The sequence below is a fragment of the Lagopus leucura genome, unplaced genomic scaffold, assembly GCF_019238085.1.
Source record: "Lagopus leucura isolate 7727_CA_CO unplaced genomic scaffold, USGS_WTPT01 Super-Scaffold_73, whole genome shotgun sequence".
Taxonomy (NCBI): Eukaryota; Metazoa; Chordata; class Aves; order Galliformes; family Phasianidae; genus Lagopus; species Lagopus leucura.
In genome coordinates this window covers 41,258,873-41,279,722 of record NW_024962252.1, presented here as the reverse complement: position 1 = coordinate 41,279,722, position 20,850 = coordinate 41,258,873, and the positions used below count along the sequence as shown (strand labels likewise).

General features: G+C 33.8%; 1 protein-coding gene across 1 annotated transcript in view; it reads left to right on the top strand.

The window, feature by feature from the left end:
- Window positions 1-20,850, top strand: part of FAM184A (family with sequence similarity 184 member A) — a 59,243-nt gene that overhangs the window by 37,320 nt on the left and 1,073 nt on the right. The window contains exons 10-17 of the mRNA XM_042887166.1: window positions 4,581-4,793; window positions 5,704-5,857; window positions 9,157-9,284; window positions 11,519-11,703; window positions 12,201-12,347; window positions 14,739-14,856; window positions 15,560-15,664; window positions 19,062-19,261. Coding sequence (XP_042743100.1) covers window positions 4,581-4,793; window positions 5,704-5,857; window positions 9,157-9,284; window positions 11,519-11,703; window positions 12,201-12,347; window positions 14,739-14,856; window positions 15,560-15,664; window positions 19,062-19,261 — 1,250 coding nt within the window. The remainder of the gene's footprint in view (window positions 1-4,580; window positions 4,794-5,703; window positions 5,858-9,156; window positions 9,285-11,518; window positions 11,704-12,200; window positions 12,348-14,738; window positions 14,857-15,559; window positions 15,665-19,061; window positions 19,262-20,850) is intronic.

Sequence of the window (20,850 nt, the reverse complement as noted above, 5' to 3'; positions counted from 1 at the left end):
AATTGATGCACTTAATGGTTTCTTCCCAGAATTATTTTCCATAAAGGAGAAAACATTGGTCAATTTCCAAAATGTTTTGTTGAATAATACAGAAGTATAATGTACTATTATGTTGAAGAGTTAATGCTGTGCTTTATGTTCATACAATAACAGAGGAAAATACTTCATTTTGTTATATATTCAGTACTTAGTATGTGAAGTCAAGGCAACTTACTCATTTAAACTTTTTCCAAATAGTTTTCAATTTATTTTTCCCTGGTCACACTATAATTAATATTCTATGTTTTACTCTCCCTTCCTTATCCCTTTTTCTTTTACTTAGTTGATTTCTGAATGTTTCCCTTTATTCCTGTGATCTTTTCTTCATAGCGGCACTGTCTCGGTGAAGCTTTGCATAAATCTATCAGCAATGTAAGTGATTTGCACTTACAACTTGTAAATAGGGCATGTTTGCACTAATGAATTTGCATATCTTGTATTATTGCTTTAAAGCTTTTAGCTTGTGAAATACATTATTTAATAATTTTGGAGAGGAGAACATGTTTGCTGCTAGACATCAAAAGCTTGTGTTCTGCATCCATGCCATCTGTGTAAACGTATGTATCACTGGACATCATATATCATATATGTGCTCATAACATAAGCAACATTTTTTGCGTCATCATTAACGCAAGCAAGCTTGTGGGCAGTGCAAATGTGTATAGCAGAGCTTTCTGCAAAGCATGAGATTGATGTATTATAATTTGCAGTTTTGCAGTGCAAGTTATAAACATAGCCAGAATATTCTTATATTATTTCTTTCTATTTTTATTTCTTAAATTCTTAACAATATTTTTAATATGCTGAAAACCTTAGATGAAAGTGTGGAAAATTTAGAGAATAATATTCATTTTTTCTTTTGAATCTTCTATACAAAAATATATAGACATGCAAAGAGACACACTGATATTTAAAAATATTAAGTGCATTAGTATATGTATATCCAAAATAACAAGTAAAATGATGTACTCTTCTTAAAATAACTCTTTTTTTTAAAAAAAAAAAAAACATGTTGTACTAGACTTGTAGGCTAATCTGAGTTGGTTGTTAGTCATTTAAACCTTGTTGTCCTAAATTTATTATATAGTCTACTGGCACAGATAGACTTCCCCAGAGATTAACTTATTTTTTGCAGTCATTTTAATCTGATGAAAGTCCAAACCCTTCTTGGGAAGGATGTTCTTCTAAAATGGCTTCCCAGCCAGATGTCATACTTCTACCAGACATCTCATTTAAACTGTTTCATACATTTCCAATAAAGAAATGACTTTCCTTGCTTAAAAGGTTCATAAATGTTGCAGTAAGAGTTATGGATCAGGGACCTATGTAAGAGAGAGATTTAATTTCAAGCAAAAACATGTTTATTTTTGTCATCTTCATTAAAAACCCATACAAATTTGACTAAGATATCAAATTGTAGTCCATTCCATTTGAATGTTACCATGAAAGGCTTTTTAGAGTGCCATTTTTGTATTACTGAGGTTCTGCAGGACTGAGCAGGACTTCCCATAGAATTATACCTCCTCGAAGCCATCATATGGCCATAAAAAGGAGCATAGGAAGTTCCACACCAATATGAGAAAGAAATTCTTCACAGTGAGGGGTGACAGAGTACTGGAACAGGCTGTCCAGAGAGGTTGTGGAATCTCCTTCCCTGCAGATATTCAAGACCTGTCTGGATGCCTACCTGTGCAGCTTACTGTAGGGAGCCTGCTTTGGCAGGGGGTTGGAATCAATGATCTCTAGAGGTCCCTTCCAGTCCCTAAGATTCTCTGTTTTTGCGATCATGAAAGGGGCAGATATGTGGTGAAAGCAATATGAGTGCACATAATGTCTGTCTAGTATTTCAGTGTTTCTGTCACAGCCACTCAGAGGAAGATTATCTGAGTGAAAATGGTTGGATTTTCTTTGTGTAGGGTTTTTGAACAGTAATTTGTATGTAAAGTTCCAACTAGTGCTAAATTGGACTGAATAATCTCTTAAGGCTGTCCTATCCTTACTGCTCATTCCCATGATTCTGAAAACGGAGTTAGAAAGAAGAGTAAAGGAAGAAAAGAGGCAGGGTAGAGATACTAGCATATTGAATTAATTGAAAATGAGAAGTAGATGAGCTAGGACCAAGTTGTAATAGTGATCTTATGAAAACAAAGAAATAAAAAATTCCTGAGAGTCTATGTTAGTGGTTAAATAGGGTTAGAGGTAATCTAAATAAGCACAGAAGTTACTTCATGGCAAAAGGGAAAAGCAGACCTCTAGATAGGGTGCAAGTTCTGCTAGGTGTAGTGTTGTGGAGAAAGAGGAAATAAAGACAAGGCAAGGCCAGATAGGCCAGATAGGTATGAGGTTGCAGAAAGGTGGGGAAAGAGATATTTAATATTTTGTGAGTAGGAATAGATAGGAATGTGAAGAAGGCAAAGAAGAGTTTAGATAAGGGAGATATTATTCTGTCTCCTCTGGAGAAGGAGAGAAATCAGTAGCCCATTGCAATACTGAGCTATAATGCATATGTAAAAATTCATAGTAGGCCATGCAGGCAGGGATGTGGTGCAGATTGAACCACATCAGCAGAGTGAAGCTCTAGAGTTGAAGATATGTAGTTGCATTATTGGCTTGTCTGACTAGGAGTGCACTGCAAGGAGTCAGCTGAGAAGTGATGAGGCTTTTGATCAAATTAGAACTCCATGACACAGAAGGAGAGTTTCTGCATAGATAAGAAACAGGCTGAAAGATGGGAATTAAATTCAGTGTTGCTGCAGTAAAGTTAGATAACCAGACAAATTTTACTGACGTTCAATATACTTTCTTTTGCAGTTTTATGTAAAGTAAGATGGCAAGTTAGCAGCTTCTACAAAGTTTTTTAGGATAGGAAGGAATTTGTCTAAAAAGCACTTATTTGGGTTTAAGAAATAATGAGGAATAGTGGTAGACTTTGTAGTCAAGATACCTACATGTATTTCTTGGCCTTATATTTTTCCCTGATTAACTAGGGCTGGATGTTTCTGGATGGAGAATAGTAGATTAGAAAAACCTCTGACTTACAATTTGTGTGTGATTTATATTTAATATACTCAGTAAAAGGTTTTGCATGTATAGTTCAGATTACAGAATGCAGTATCAACCTGCACTATATTCCTTCACTTATATTTAATTTCCCTCAAAGTTGTCTGAAGTAAAATACTACTGATATAGTATACATGGAAGCCAGTGTGTATATATAACCAGATACAAAAACCTGAGGAATTTGAAGTGCAAGTAGCTGTGGTTGTTTCATTCAAATTAATTTGCGTGTTTTACTTTATTGCTAATTTTACTTTAAATATAGCTTCTTGCTTCTAAACATGCTTAAGCTGTTGCCTTCTAAAAAAAACATGTTCAATAACGCTCATGCTGCAAGTTGTCCCTGATATGCTATTACATTTTTGTTAATTGGTGAATTTTAATGTTCTGTAAATTGATTTGCAATGTCTTTGTTAATTTTTCAAAAGATAAAGATAAGTAAGATACATTGATTCAAATGACACTATCATACTTTTCATTTGTAATAAATTTGACATAACTCTGAGGCTTGAAAAAAATCCTTACCAATTCAAATTCTTTGTCATGTGACAATTTTATTTTCCCTTCCTTTAAGTCATTGCAACAAAATTCACATTTAGTAAAATTTTGTTTTCAGGATTTGAGGATACATCTTTCTTGTTTGCTTCTGAAGAAGATAGATTTTACTATTTTCAGTCTGAGAAGATGCTCTTGATGTGAAGAACAGAGTGTAAAAATATTACATAAAAGAAAATGAGACTTTTTCAAAGAGTGCTGTGTGCTATAATGTATTAAGATTCTTGTTCAGAGAAAAGCATCATTTACAATAATAATTTGTAATACTCATGTAAGAAAATGAGTATTTGTGACTCAGACTGCTTCAGTGTTAAAAAAACAGCAGAAAAAATCATTATTATTATTATACTGCTGAGCTAACAATAGAAAAGGCATCCATCAAGTTGCACTATTTCACTTGTCATGTAGAGTCCTAAGCCACCATGTCTCTTAAAATCAAAAAGAGACCAATAAAATAAGACCGTACCATATGAAAACATTTTAAAAATTAAATTAAATCTATCAATCTATATGTCACAAACTATACTCCTTTATGAACTGCAGGATTTTCCATACAGAATTGATGCAGTCTTGATATGAAGAGTAGCTTATTCTAACAATCAGACACTTGATTTTAGACCTTGATAGTGTTGTTTTTATTGATCTTCATACAAAAGTTAGAATTAAATTTCAATAATTTGACCATGAACAATTGTGCTATAGGTTTTACAGTAGTATCAGTATATCAATCTGGTGACCCTTACGGAGCTACCTGTAATGTAATGGTTATATCCCTGAGATATAACTTAAACAAGAAATCCAGTGGATGACTGCTTGCCCCTTGTAGTTAATATTCTGGTTAACTTTCAAGTGTTTTCTTATTTATTTTTTGTTTGTTTAGTTTAGTTTAATTTTAATAACTAATCAATATTTGCTGTTCTGTGGATTAGATCTCCTTGCTCAAGCAGAATCTGGAGATGCAGCTTTCCCAGTCACAGAGCTCTTTACAACAGCTGCAAGCCCAGTTCAGTCAGGAGCGTCAGAGGCTGACTCAGGAGATCCAGGAATTAGAAGAAGAGCATCAGCAAAGGCATAAGTCACTTCAGGAAGCTCACATCCTTGCTTTTCAAAATATGGAAGAAACAAAAGAGCAAGAACAAAAGGCATGTTAATATGGATATTCCTTACTATGTAGAAAATGTTGCCAATTTAGCAACTTAGATACACATGGAAAATTAGTAAGGAAAAGTATTTTCATAATTACTAAATTTTATTTTCAGATGATGAGTCTTACAGTAACATTATTGTCCTGTTAGATCTGATTAGAACATATTGAAAGTCATCTCTAATACTGGCATTATTTCATACCTTGCTTTATACTCTAGCAGCTTGTTGATAGTTATATAATTGCACATATTTATGTATGCACTCACTATTATGTCTATTTATAGTATAAGTGTGTGTGAATGTATAATTATTACCTGCACGCACATTTCTTAACAGTACTTTGAGACTGTCATCTATTATATTCTAGGTTTGATTTAAAAGGGGTTTATTTTTATCTCATATTTATTAAATTCTATATGTGCTTTCTGGCATTTCCTGATGATTGACTCATTTTGTAATGTATTCTATATTTTTGCTGTGTTGGAAATGGGGTGAACAGTTTTGCAACTCGGAAAGTAATTTCACTTCAGAACAATGTCACACCTCAGATATTTTGTTTACATGAAGGTTTTAAAAAGAAATGGAGAAGAAAATTATCTTTCAAGTTGCAAAGCAGTTAACACAAGTTCTAGCACAATGAAAATACAGAATACAGAGCATAATGCTTAATAGTGTGTACATCTTTTTAATTTTTTTAGTTCTGATCTGGAGTGTACCTTCACAATGAATTTCCTAGTTGTTTGCACCCAATGCTGAATAACTTAGTGAGAGAAGATACTATGAGCAACATCAGTGCCTCTTCTTTAATAGTTTCTAGAGTATGACACTATTTGTTAATTTATTGTCTAATATTTTATAATTCCCAAGGCTACTCTAGAATTAATTTTGACCACTTGGATATTGTAGGAATTAGAAGAACGTTTACAACAAAAGCATTCAGAAGAACTTCAGGCACTGAAAGAAACACACAAACAAGCCATGGAAGGTTTCAAATTGGAGATGGAACAGGAACTTCAGACTCTGCGATTTGAGCTGGAGGATGAAGGAAAAGCTATGTTAGGTACAATTTTTTTTCAAACTTGAAGTTGGATCTGAAAACATTACTTCTACTTTTATAAATATTTACTCATGCACATGCGTGCACAGACCTACCTGTATATAAATGTACGTAATATCGCTGTAGTGCCATTCAGTTTTGACGTAGTTCCTCTTAAAATCAGTATAAGCTCTAACAGGTAAGTCAAACTTGTTCACTTTTGAATGTCTTGCTGTTAATTTTTATTTTTATTTTTATTTTTAAGGATTAAGCAAGTGAATTTCATAATGTATTTTTTGGGAAATTAAAGAATGAAATGACAGGGTAGTTGCTTGGATTTCTGTGTGCGCTGATTTTTAGGAGTATGAACCCTAACACACCATCTCTGAAGTAAAGAAATACTTGGGCAATACACTGATTAGTGATTTCATTGATACTTGAATTTGAAATTAGATTATATTTTGTACTGCAGGAAGAAACTGAACTGTGCTTGGAAGGATGCAATGCTTCAGCCAGTTTAAGGAATATGAAGCAATAAATAAGACAAAACCATAGGAAAACAGTGCTTATTCCTTGTTTATTTTCTCAATAATGTAGATGAAATGCTATTTTTTGTTCCAGAAACGAAACAGGGATTTCACAAGCAAGTTATGTTTGAACACAGTCTCAACATATGCAAGATAGATGTACATAGATGATAATGTAATAAGATAATGAAAAGTACCATACTTTTTACTCCACAGCACTTGAATACCTCTGTGTAGTTTTGGATTTTTGCTAGATCTATAATTTAGAGAGTCTCTCCTGCCACACACATGCATGCACACTTTTTCTGCTAACAAAGCAGCACAAATCGGTTTTGGAAAGGAATTGGAATGTGGCAAGGAAGATGTTCTGGACAGACTTTAGGAGTTTCACATGTAAGAAAAGTTTTATGGAGGAAAATAGAAAATGTCTATGAGATGTGAAGACTCAAATGGTGGTATAAGATAAAATGGAGAGGGTGGAAAAATGTGGGAAGAAATTTCATGAAAGTAGAAAAGAGGGCATGATACTGAGCATCAATATGAAAGACAAAAAGACTCCTGTGCAAGGTAGGAAACATGAAAGAGAAGACGAAGATCATATCTGCTATGGCATTTTAGTAGTCTGGACATAGAAATGACAAGGTGTGAAAAAGAAAAAATGGCATCACTGCAAATAGGAGATAAGTGTACAGAAATGATTTTCCTTTTCACACAAGAAACAAAAAATAAAATTTTAGAAACACTGCAGAGAAAAAGTAACTGCATGAAATGCAAGCGTAGATTTATTTATTTTTTTTATTTCTCAACATCAGCCAAAAGCAGGATATATAAGCTGTAAAATAATATATGTAGAAAGATACATTTTTTGAAGGCCTCTGATTTCACTGTTTTCTGTCTAATGCCAGCTTTCTCTGTCAGTGTAATGTGTCAATCAGTTATCAGTGGGAATGCTGTGGGGTTTTTTTGTTTGTTTTTTTTTGTTTCTTTGTTTGTGGCTAGGTACAAACAATTCTCCTCTGAGAAATGAAAATCTTATCTTGTACAATGCACATCAGCATAAAATTTCACTCCTGCCAGGTGAGCTTGTCTTCGTTGCCAGAAATCTGTCATCTTTTACTAGTTCAGCATCTTTTCCACTTCATTTACCAAGCACTAGATGAAGTACAAGATCAGGTTGCCTGGGGCCTTGAACAGCTCCAGGGATGCCCCATCAGCATGTCTGTGAACTGTGCTTCCCATTCAGCTGAGTTTGTATAGGTAGAATTTTACTGTTGAGAATAGAGGTGTAAAATAAATAAAGGAATCTATGCTCTAAATTCTGCCTGAATCTGACTTCAGTGTTATGTTAGTAACTGTTTATTATATGGGGGCTTATTTCAGAGCCCACTGAAACCGGTAGATTTAATTTAAGTGAGTTGATGATGACTAACAAAACAGCAATTAAGTCTTATAGGCCCTAACTGAATTTAGTTCATATGTAATAGACACGTTAATATTATCATAGTAACTGATCTGTTTAAGAACCATAACAAGTGCTTGAGTTTCTTGGGTTTTCTGTTAAGTAAGCAGAGAGTCACAAAATGTTTTAAAAGGCAATCGATGTGTATCTTACCAGCAAAGTACAAATTTAATAAATGTGGGAATTTTATAAATATAGGCATTTCAAAAATATGTGAATTGAGTGAGAAGATTTGAATTGAGGATTATATCCAAATTCTGCACAGGGCAGAGGAAGCTGAGGCAAAGAGATTTTTTCTGAAGCAGAACAATAAATAATTAGAAAGGCAAGCATTACTGCTGAAAAATAACATTTCATCCTCGCTTCTGCTTGACAGTAAAAGCTTAGCATGTATCTAGCCATGGATGTCACTAAGATAGAGAAAATAATTCTCTTAAAATCCAGAAAAAGAAATCCTAAATCTCTCTCTTCATCTGGTTTAATCCATGACAGTGAAAAATCCAGATAACAAAGTCTGGTAAACAAGAACACTGGAGATACAAAAAGAAGTGGAGAGTAATTACTAAGGTATAAAAAAATATTCTGTCATCACGAAATATCTAAAAGATATAAATTAATTACAAGGAATATGGAGCACGAAAGTAAATGACATCTGAAAATTGTTAGTGAAGAAATTGTTAATAATCTTATGTATGCAATGTCAGTGATGGCAAATAGACTCTTCTCCAGTTAGATTTTTCCCTTTTAATCCTGACAAACCTGTATTAAAGTATCAGAACAAAGCAAATAGTGACAATAGTGTACAAATAAGATTTCATTATAGATCTTATTTGGGTACCTGCTCTTTTAAAAAGATCTTACAAGCTTCCTTTGACAGGAGCTTTCAATATCTGTAGGTCTAGGTGGTTGAGTATGTACATAATAAAATCCATATGCAAAGAAGAATGATTGTTCTGTTACCTATGCCAAAGTAACAGCAAATACACAAGTATTTGCATTTGGAAAAGTAGGTCCTGTTTTCAGTTCTGGCCATAAATATTTTGCATCATAGGCCATGCTCTTGGAGATCAATAGACAACCTACCATCTTTTGAGAGATAGGGAACTCATAATTCTAAGATATCTTCTAATAACTTGTATTTTAGTACCAAATAAATCTGTCTAAAACTTTGTGGTTGCAGAGCTCAAGTGAGTTCAATCTGTTCAACAGAAATTTCATGTGGCTAACATAAGGAGTGTGTGTTAGGTTAGCAGCAGTACTTGCAGTAGCTTGACTGTTACTGTTAATTAACAAATAACATTTGCAAAATAAACTTTTTTTTTTTTCATGGTAATTAGCTTCCTTGCGCTCAGAGCTAAATCACCAACATGCGGCAGCAATTGACCAACTGAGGCACAACCATCAGCAAGAACTGGTAGCTGCTAAAATGGAACTTGAAAGAAGCATAGAACTTGGCAGACGACAGGTAGGAGGCACTAATAGCAATTTCTGATAAAACTGTATAATTGGTATTTGTTATCTATTAGCTGGAGGCCGTAACTTGTGAAATGTAAGGTGGAATTTAATCTTTCAGAGTCAGTCTGCACCAACCAGCAGGTAATGCATCCCTACTTGTTCACCTGAACTTTCTTGCATAGCTTTTTCTTACGACAAACTTTGATAGAAGCCTCATAAAGGTTGCTGTATCAGGGCAGTTTCCTTTTAGAGTTGTGCAGCCATCTGAGAGCACACTGAATTTCCTTGGGAGGAAAGTACAGATTCTCACAAAATTCTACTCTTCCTCAGCAGCCAGCAGGACTTAAAAAGGAAAAGCTATTTCTCTCTCCTAACTAGTAATGTGGTTAAGAAGTTAAAGTGATATGAACGATATGGTTAAGACTTAAAGCCAGTGGTTAAGACATTGGTTAAAGCCTATGGTTAAGACTTAAAGCCAAACAATTAATTCGAACTTAAAATATTTTTTATTTTCGGGAGCCAACTTGGAAAAGATAAATTAGCTTCTTAAGAAACCTAACTACTTCCAACTTGTTTCTTATATAAAAACTAAAACCTGAAATCCATTATGGGCTACCATTGCTATCAGCAGCAAACACTCCTTCGCTTCTATCTGTTCCTTTTTTTACTTTGTGCGGAAATCAGTTTTTTCCACTCGTAATTAAAATTCATCTTCATCTGTATTGAAAAGAAGGCAGATTCTTGAAAATAACAAAGCAAAAATGTCACTTCTTTATTTGAATACAGAATAGGCATTTCAGAATTTATTTCCCAATAGCCCAGTACCAGAGATGTCGTGCTTTGAGAAGTATGTTGTTATAGGAAGCAGTTTTAGTTGCATAGACAAAGACGCTCAAGGGTGAGCCTTTTATTTTTTACTTCTTCCCTGTGCATTTTAATGCATGAGCGCCACAGACAAAAATGTAGTGCTGTCAGCCATGAAAGAAAACATTGAGGGTTTAGTAGGATGTAATTTCAGTATACTGTGTTTAAGCCTTGAGACACCTAAATGTCTAAGAAACAAAGTAAAGTTCAAGAGCACGTGTTTGATCCAACCAAATCCTAGTATTTTTAACCTCAGTACAGCAAGCTGCTAAGAACATGCTTTAGTTGTACTGAGGACAAAGCAACCAGTTGTGTTTTAATGTGTTGAGTTGTCCATCAGTTTACAGGATCAGAGCTGCACTAGATACATAGAAGTCAAAACAGGACATAACTTTTCCACTGCCTTTTCTTGTAACTTTCATATAGTCTTTTTGTAGGAAGAAAGGGAGTTATCTTTAAGGATATACAGTAAAATTTGTGCATTAGGATATATTTGTATTTCCTGGATGTGTGAAGGCACAAAACAAAATTATGCATGAAACTACTTTGAAATCTCCTCAGCTTTTCTGTCTTTACAAACGATATGGTGCTTAATTACTGTGAAACTAAGAAGTGAAATGGATGGAAATGGGAAACCCTAAAAAAAATTAATGTTACTACAGATTGTTTCTACACTGAGGAGAATCATTGTCAAAACCATTGGGATAGGATCTAGATGAGCTTCTCAGATGTTAGCTGTATAGGAATTTGTTGCATAAAAATAATGACTTTTATTGATTTATTGGACACAATGTAAATATTACATAATGTAGAAGGGATATTTTGCACCAAGAAAGTAAAAAAAAACAAACATGTACAAACACACATTTTATGTCTAGGCAAGTATTTTACCTAGGTGGGTAATTTGGCATGTATTGAGCTGTGAAATATTTATGACTCTTGTATTTATATATACATTAGTTATTAAATTTCTGAATCATTGTTTTCATTGGCAGAGGGCACACACCTTATGCTACTTTTTTCTTCTATATGGTTTTGTAAAGAGAAAATCAGTTATGATTTTACCCATATCATTTGTTGTAGAGGTAGAAATTGCCAAGTGCCAGCCCTGTCATTCTTAGTTATATTTGTTTCTGTTGTGTGCATGGGCAAAAGGAAAATGTAACGAACACAAACTTTAGTGGCAATTACAGTTTTTAAAATTCTCTCATAGAGCAGATTTTTATGTTGTCTAATTTTGATTTCTTCATTATTTGTGCTTGCATGCAATAGAAAAGAATTAAGTGTTGTATGGAAAATTCTGGTCAGCTATTATCTTCCACAAACAAGGATTGTGATTCTGAGAGGCAACTCTATACTTTTTGCTGCTGCTACTTACAGGAGAAAGAATTTTTATGCCGAATATCAGATCTACAAGATGAACTGAGACATCGAGACCATCATATAGCTGAACTGGACAAAGAGATTCTGCATCTTCATGACAATATAAGTGCATTGACCAAGGAACTAGAGTTTAAAGGAAAAGAAGTCCTCAGAATACGCAGTGAATCTAACCAACAGATCAGGTATGATTTTTTCCATTCCAAACTGAAACATGTATTGTCTAATGTATTGTTATCTGTAAGACACATCACCATTTGCAGCTTTTAATTTATCATTTTAATCAAGTGATGATATTTATTGTCATTTTTCATTCAGAAAGGCTATGCCCAGTACTGGTACGGTTAGCAAATATTGCCATACAGTTAAGCTGCATTTCAGTAAAGCATTTTGGTGCATTTTAGTAATAGTCCACTTTAAGTGTTTTTGTTGTTGTTGTCCGGCTGTTGTTTTTTTAATTCATTATGTTTGTTTATTTTAAAAAGCATTAAAGGAGATGCATTTTCAATGAAATAAGCTAGGAGATTGGAGGACAGTAAGTAGTGGGTTTTGATGAATCAGTAATTCCTTTCTGTGTTGCCTGGTATTGTGTAAAAGCCATTAAGAGTGGCAGAAAATTGTGATGAACAAAGCAGTCTGATTTTAGAATAATTCTTTTTTTAACAAAAAATAAATTAAACAGGATGCATGAGCAAGATTTAAGCAAGAAACATGAGAAAGAGCTGGATGTCTTGACAGCAGATCACATCAGAGAGAAACAAAGCATGCTGGCAGATTTTAATAAGACCCAAGAGCTGCTCAAGGAAATTAATTCAGCTTTACAAGTTTCGTAAGTTTTGTTGCATTAAAAAAGTTTGTATGTAGCTGCGTTTGAGTCAAAGTTAGTTCATTCTGATGTCAATGAGTTACTGAAGATGTTGCAGAGGTACTGAGGTGCAAAAAATTCACTCGAATATGGGGCCTAATGTTGCATTTGTTGGCACAATTCTTGCAAGCTTTAGGATAGTTCAGCAAAGACAATTTTTAATGTTTTGAGCAAAAAAAAAAAAAAAAAAAATTGAAATAGGAAAAATATTAGGTCTGTGCAGTTCTTAGAATGTTGGGTAAAATGTGATTTCAAGTGTTTTGAGTTTCTTTCAAACATTAATATATGTTTTTTTGAGAGTACAAATTTTTCTTCGGCAAGTTTACAAAGTAGCACGGTAGTAATTAGTTAAGTGTGATTATACAAAGTGAGTGATACAAACATTATCAGGTTTGCTAACACAGGGAAAATTAATTACTGAAATTGATTATACAGTCTTAACATAATACTAAAGAGTGCCTCTGAGACAAAATGCCACTTGTGGTTGGACCAAGTCTGAGGAGAAGTGGTGTAGTTATATGTCGTCTAGTCAGTCTTCTTGTCTTCCACATGCTTCATTCTTTTTCCCTGTCTGTGATGTAACCTATTTGGTCTGTAACCTCAGATTTCTGGTTAGGGCTCCAAAAGACATTGAGAACTTTCCAAAAAAAAGTGGTCAGTGAGAGATTTTGGATTTGCAGCGCAACATGTATGGTAGAGAAAGTAAGTGGTTGCGAGTATATGATAGAAAACTTTTCTACGTAAATATCAACTAATAATGGCCAGTAAAGCATAAATTAATCTAATTCTGTCTTAACACTCTGAGCACTCAGAAACTGTAGGAAGTTCTGCTTCTTGTTCCTTTGTACACATATGCACAGTTCTGTGAATTGTGCATCACTGTGTTACAATCTGGGCATCTGTATACAGCAGCTTAACCTAGCATAAAATGTATGTCCCAAAATTAAGTCATCTGAGCATATTTTTGTTATGCTGAGTCAAATGTATTTTCTGCAAATAAAAGGGTTTTTTTTTTTCACATTCATAATGTATTATATAAAGAGATTACATAATCCCATCAAATTATGTACAGGTTATTTGAAGGTTATAAATATAATCTAATGTGCACTGTGCTTTCAGAAGCAAATCAAAGAATTATGAAGCTGTTTCTGAGGAGAAAGTAGCCATCTAAATTGAAAAATGGTCACTTCAGTGTGTCTTGTGGAATTAAGTTTGAGCTGACTGAACACCTTAAATTCATTGGTTTTTCTCAGGAACACTTTTTTTCATCTGAGTGTCTTCTGAAATTTGGTACATGCTCATGAACTACATGAATGCAGAGTATGTGAGACTAGTATTTTAGTGGTTTCCTTTAGAGCCATGTTTAGCATTATGAACATTCTTTGTTTCAGAAATGCATGCAGCTATTTGAAATCATCAGGTGCTTCGAAATTTGTTCTTTAAGAAGAAACATGGAGATTTATGCAGTTACTTGTGTAATTCGTCTCTCAGTCTGCTTATTTCACTTCTCTCCTTTAATGCTTTACCACTAAGCATTTTGGGTTTCCTATTTTATTTTTTATTTTTTTAAGAATCGTGGCATTTCTTTTAGTTCAGATATCCTAATATCCAGGTTTTATTGCTTTTCTCTTACAGCTCATTCCTTTATTTCAGCTCTAATGGTATTAAGTTGATTTTGGGGAGAGGAATTAGTTACCTGTTAGTCTTCACTGCTCTTGGATATCTTTGTCCCAGTACGTTCCACATGAACTGAGGAAGATGGTGCCAGATTTATGTATTTCTCCAGTATCACAAGCATGCAACTTTATTGAAGTAGTCATCTATTAAAAGAAAATCATACTGTTTGGTTTTTCCTCACCAAATCACTTGTCAGTGACAGGAACAACATTGCATTATATTTAATATTAATGTAAATTTTAAAAGTAAAACTTTACTTTTAAAATTTACATTAATATTAAATATAATGCAATGTTGTTCCTGTATCATGCATAATAACCAGTCTCAGTTATGTGTTCTGTAGTTGTACTGTACACGTTTTTCATTTTATCTGTGAGTGCCTTCTTTTCAGTCTGGCTTCCAAGAGGCCTTTTTTCTAACAACTAGTACTGCTTGCATGAAAAGGTTGTGAAGTTTATAAAATTTTGCCCCAAATTTTAGTTACTGTAGACAGATTTTGGGTTTTGTTATTTTCAACTAGCCAAAACTTAAGTGATAACACAGAAATTAATTTACTTCAAGTAAAAAATGTCTTCTATTTTTTTTACTTGAATTCTCTTTTGCATAAATGAAAGATATGATTCACTCATCATTTAGCGCTTGATCAGGCTAAAGGGGGTATTCTTTTTTCCTATAAAGTTTAGAAGAAATGGAAGAAAAATATAAAAACAGAGAATCAAGACCAGAAGACTTGCAGCTTATCTCAGAACTGAAAGACCTAATTGCAGAACGGGACCAACTCATAAAGAAATTGATCGTAAGACTTTTATGCTCTCTTGGTTCAATATCTGAATAAGTACAAATGTTAATCTAATTCAAAGTGTTCAAAATGCATCTAAAGAACCAATTCTGATAGCTTGTTTTTGTATTCTTTAACACATCGTCCCTGTCGTTCCACCATCTCATAACAGTAAACTCATTAAACACAGAATTTTGCACAATCAAACATAATACATTATTACAAAAATATACTGCAGTATGACCTTGGTCAGACTTATCCTATCTGCAGTCCTGGACTAAGAAGCCAGCCATGTAATCCATACAAGAAATAGTCTATTCTGTGAGTTATCTGAGAGGGTTCTAAGAAATATCTAGTAAGAGATTCAATTTCTTGATGCACTGAGTTTCCTGAAGTCACACCCTGGCAGCCTGGCTCAGATTAATCTGATTAGATTCTAACTCAGAAGCAAGAAGGAATTTGGGAAGTTCAAATAATTTTTACTGAATATTTACCACTGCACAATTAGAACATATACAACAGAACTGCATAAATAGAAATTATTTAATATTTACATATAATAATATTTTTAACATAATAATGAAATGTAGTTTTTAGAAGTATGAGTTTCTTTAAAAAAAAACATAAGCATAAATTTATTTGAAATCACTTTATAGGCAGATTTGGCCACTAAGTGATTGAGAATGCATAAAAAGAAGTTTATGTTTGTTCTTCTTTTTAGGAGGACAAAAAGTTCTATCAGCTGGAGCTAGTTAACAGGGAGACTAACTACAACAAAGTGTTTAATGCAAGCCCTAATGTTGGTGTTATTAATCCATTGGTGAAGGTATGTTCCATGGACTTCATTGCTAAAGTAAAAAATAAGAGATCTAAAGATAGCATATACTAAAAAGAAAAAATGTGTGTGTGCATGTATCGGTCTTTATTTAAAGACGAATTCAAAACAAGGAACATCATTGTCCATTTGTCTTTCCTGATTTTTGTGCAGGTATTTCTTTCTTTGGTGTATGTATGTATGTATGACATAAAACACAGTTCCTCCTCGCAAAACTGTAAAATCAAAATAGAAAAGGGATAGAAAGGCTACAGAGAGCAGAAATATAGCACATAATAGAAGATAACAGTGACATCCCAAATTAGTTTTATTTTTCATTGTTTTTCTTGGCTATTTTGGAAAAGGCAATTTTTTTTTCAGATGGCACAGGATTGAAAGTCGCTAGAAAGGGAAAGGGGACATGAAAGAAAAGAAATAGGGGCAAAAACAGGAAGAAAAAGAGTATGAGAAGGACATGGAATGAGACTGAGTGGAAAAAGAGAATTGGAGGGATAAACTAGGTATGGACTGTAAGGGAAGCAGAAGACGTAAATCAACTTTCAACCTTTATGCATTTAGGAAGTGGATATCATAAAAAGACTGGTCAAGATTGAATTCAGCATTGATGATTAACATATTTGCATATCAGAATCTACATGTGCACTATGTGCCTAAATTCCTGTTACAGTTAAGAGATAATTGATTAATAATTAAGGAAGCATGGTGTGCAGTGGTCTTCAGCTCAGAGTAGATGCCCAGTTTAGGGTAAGCAGAATTTCTGTCTTGATTTCTCTAGGCAGTGTTGTTCCCGGTTGTATCAGTTATGAAGATTATATGTAGACACTCAGACTGCCACAAATGTTGGCACGTATGGGATGAGTTCAAAAAAATCAAGATATACCAAATAAAGCAATATAGCCTTGCGCAGTTCAGGGTTCTTTGACACTGGAATAATTTTATCTAAGATCTAGTTTTGGTTATCAATTAAGTGGATTAACCAGAACAAATAGGATGGTCTCTCTCTGTCATTTAAGAGATCAGGCTGTGTTATTTAGCTAAGCTTTATGGTTTCACTTCAGATCATCATATTTTCATATCTGCACAAGCTTTGCCATAAACTGTCAATGCTCTCCAACACTTTTCAGGAGTCCAGCACTTCTGGCAAGTAGGTATCTGCTGATACCTAACTTTTATGCATACTTGCATAAAAGAAGTTAGTAGTCTTGATATTGTCTCTGCGAGGTCCAAACTAATTTGAATTCTTTGTTGTTGTGTGAAAAGTTGTTTGAAATTTTTGTAAGTTTGTCTGAACCACTCCTTTATAAAGATGAGAAATTTAATCACTGAGTATGTAAACTTGTGTTTTGTGTGAAATCTGACGTGCTTGGGAAAAGTACTTCAACATCAGATTTCCATAGTGATAATTCATGTATTTTTAACATAAGCTTCTATCACTTAAAATTAAGACTCTAAAAAAGTCTTGTATGCCAGAACATTTTAGTTTTTCATTTCATGATCTGTGGAACATGTTACTTTATCAAGGCACATACTATGTTTATCAGAGAATGATTAAGAGAAACTGAAAACTTCACTCTCTCTGTAATAATTAAAAAAAAACGTAAGTTATTAATTAATGCAAGCTTTGCACTTTAATGCAAAATTACAACCATTGCAGAATGTATTGGAATTTCTCAAATTTATGCAATGGATCTGTTTAGTATTATGTTGCTGAATCTGATGTTTTGTAATACTTTGCATGAACTTCATGGAAACAATACACACAGTTTTACTCCAGATTTGACTGCTTTGGAAGTGTAGTGTGCTCTATAAAAAATAAGATACAATCTGTAGTGTTTCTCAAAGCACTTATAGAGATAAATACATTTTGCAGAAATAAGGCCTCTTATGAAGCACACAGATTTAACTACAGTGTGGTTTACACAGTTTTAATTGCACTGTATGATACCTTGCAGTTGTTTTCCATACATTTGACTACTTTTAGTTTTACTGAACAGTTTTCCTATGATGCTGTTATTTCTTGCTTCTCCAGCCTGAAGAATTAGTTTAAGCTTTTGCAGCTAGTGGTTTTCTACTGCGGTGATTAAAAAAGATTATTTTTCTAGTATAGCCTTCTGTTCAATATATATGTTTAATTTTACGTTACAAAGGTATGCACCACTGCACTATACTAGTAGCACTTTCACCTCTCAGCTTTGGAAGGGCAGGTACTGAAATCAAAGCTAGCAGAGAACTAAACAGAAGAGTACAAACAAACAAGCAATAGGACTCTGTCTCCATTTGAACTCCTGACACTAATGAATAGAGTAGCTCTTCTGCTGACAGTATTGATTATATACTCAGTAAATAGATGATTCATGAGAAGAAATGAATCTTTTTTTTTTTTAAAATAGGGTTGGTTTTTTTTTTTTTTTTTTTTTTAATAATCCTTATCATTGACATGGAATATTCAATAGAATTCAGGAAACACACATGGTATTCTGTCAATTATTTTTGAAGACCTAGAGAATCATTTGAAGCATCTTTATACATTAAAATATCTATAAAAGCCGATAAATTCCGATTCCTTTGTATGATGTGTTATGGAAAGTTGAACAATTATATCAAAATAAAATCTGTCAGTATTTCGAGTCCCTTGAATATTATCTGTAGTATAAGGAGTATTAAGAAAGAAAAAATATTCGGTTGCGCCATCTGGTGCCCAGAAGCGTTAGCTGGAATAGCACTAGAAGCCCAGCCTTTACTTTCAGCAAGGAACAGAGCTCTCACTCGGTATTACCTTCTTCAACAGTATTGTTATAATGCTCGCTAACTTTGGGGGCATAAGTACTTTAAAAGAAATGTAGCTGCTTCTTTAGGCTCCTGTTTTACTGACCAAAATGTACATCAGTAATGAGGTGAAACCTGTTGGAGAGATTTGTTTTTTTCATCATTGAAATTTGCTGTGATTATATATGACAGTAAAGCTATTCCATTAATACCAAAACAAGACTTACATAAAGGTGAAAAGCTTAACAGGCTAACTGGTAAATTTGAGGAAAGCTTACTATCTTTGATGTTTTAAAATAGAGCAAAATGTTATATTGGAAAATCTTTAAAAATAATGTGCTTGTTGATTATAGTAGGTCTTAATAAGAAATTTGGGGAAAAAAGAAATCGTGTTGTTCAGTTCTGGTCAAAACAAACAGTAGAACTACAATTAGAAAAAAAAGAAAAAAAAAAAAAAAGAAAAAGAAAAGGCCCCCTCTGCCCCGGCTGCTCTCCTTCCTATCCAGCTTCCCCCTCTCCTCAATAAAAAGCCAGAAAAAAAAAAAAAAAATCCTAAATTTGCAGATTTCCTCAACTGTCCTGGTACAAGAAGCCTTCCTTATATTTGTTATTTTTAATGCAGCAAAAGAAGAAGAACGATAAGTCAACAAACAGGTTTGTGAGTGTCCCCAATCTAAGTGCTCTGGAATCTAGCGGAGTGGGCAATGGACATCCTAACCGCCTGGACCCCATTCCTAACTCACCCATCCACGATATTGAGTTCAACAGCAGCAAACCACTGCCACAGCCAATACCACCCAAAGAGCCCAAGACGTTTTTGAGGTGAGCATTGCCTCACCAACCTTTTTTTCTTTCTTAACTCTGGAAAATTTTGCTTTTGTATTGAATCCCACTTGCTTCATGAACCTTTCAGAGGTACAAGTTAAAGAATTTTCAATTTTTACATTATATTTGTAACCTCTTTATAGTATTCCTTTTTATTGTAGACCTTATTGAAGTATATTCTCACTTTTTCATAAGTCTTGAAGTTTGAAAACCTCTCTAGATACCTTGACAGAATTCATGTGCTTCCAATTGTTTACATATATGAACAATTGTTTTAAATGTTTGTGTTACTTGCTGGTTGTCATTTAGAAATTGTTACTAGCACAGAATTTCTTTTATTCAGTATTGTGTGATAATGGTTTTTATTTAGAAAACGATTTTCTGTGCTATGTGAATGTTCTGTGTTTCCCCTTTCCTCACCTATAACAAATCACAGGCAAACTTTACTGCAGAAACAGGAAGGGTATATTGAATGCTTAATGCTGAGCTTCCAGTAACTAAGTCAGCATTGAAGTCTCAAGTCATTCTCTAATGAATTGATACAATGAATTGAATTATTAACTTAAAATGGTTTCTTAGAGGTGGGATTTTAAACTTTTTGCTTTATGTGGCTACATATTAAAGGCACAGAAAAAGTGCTGTGTGCTGTATTTAGTTGGTACTGACCTCTTACCTCCAAGTTGGCAACTTAAAGCAGTGTGTAATTACCAGATCCACACGTGGTTGTTTACCCTTTTTTTTCTGTTTTAATGTGGAAGGCCACATGCCCAGCAACCACTTACCATTCAAGGAAGCCAAAAGTAGAATGCAAAATAGATAAGTAAAGAAAAGTCTATGTCAAGTAAACAGTTACTTTTCAAAAATACTGTCCTTCTTATTTTTCCTGTGCATGTGATGTGCATGACTGTGCTCAGATACCTCTATCATGCATGTGCATGAACTCATGGACTGTGATGCTAGAGTTTCCATTCCAAATTGTTTTGTGTGTTGTATTACCCAGTAATACAGTAGGGATTATTTTATTATGGATTTTTATTGATGAAGAAACTTGATTTTATTATGAAACTGTTTTCTTGCTCATTCAGTGAGATTTTTAAATGGTTCAAAGGGGAATCAAATATTGTTTGCAATGCAGCAATTTATTTTTCCCTAGTATATTGGAATATTTAAAATATCACTTGCACTGTTCATGCATATATCTGTGATCAGTGTAAAGTATGAAAATAGTGTGTTACCAACCAGTCTCTGTGAGCACATGTCTACAAATATGATGCTTGCATCATATTTCTGAAAATTAACTTTACCACAGGAAAAGGATGCTAAAAGAGGACCTTCTACAGACACACTTTTCCAAGAAAGCCCTTTTTATTCTTCTGATGGTATACAGCTGTTCAGGAGATTTTAAATTATATTTCCCAAAATCTTATTTGCCCACCCTGTAACGTGGCTTCTGAATTGACTTGTCTGTGCTGCTGATGCTCTCCAATGGAGTGGATGATCACAGGTTCTATAGGGAGACATTAATTGTATCCAGAGGCACGCTGATAACGAATCCAAGGAAAAACAAGATTGTTCTGCACTTGATA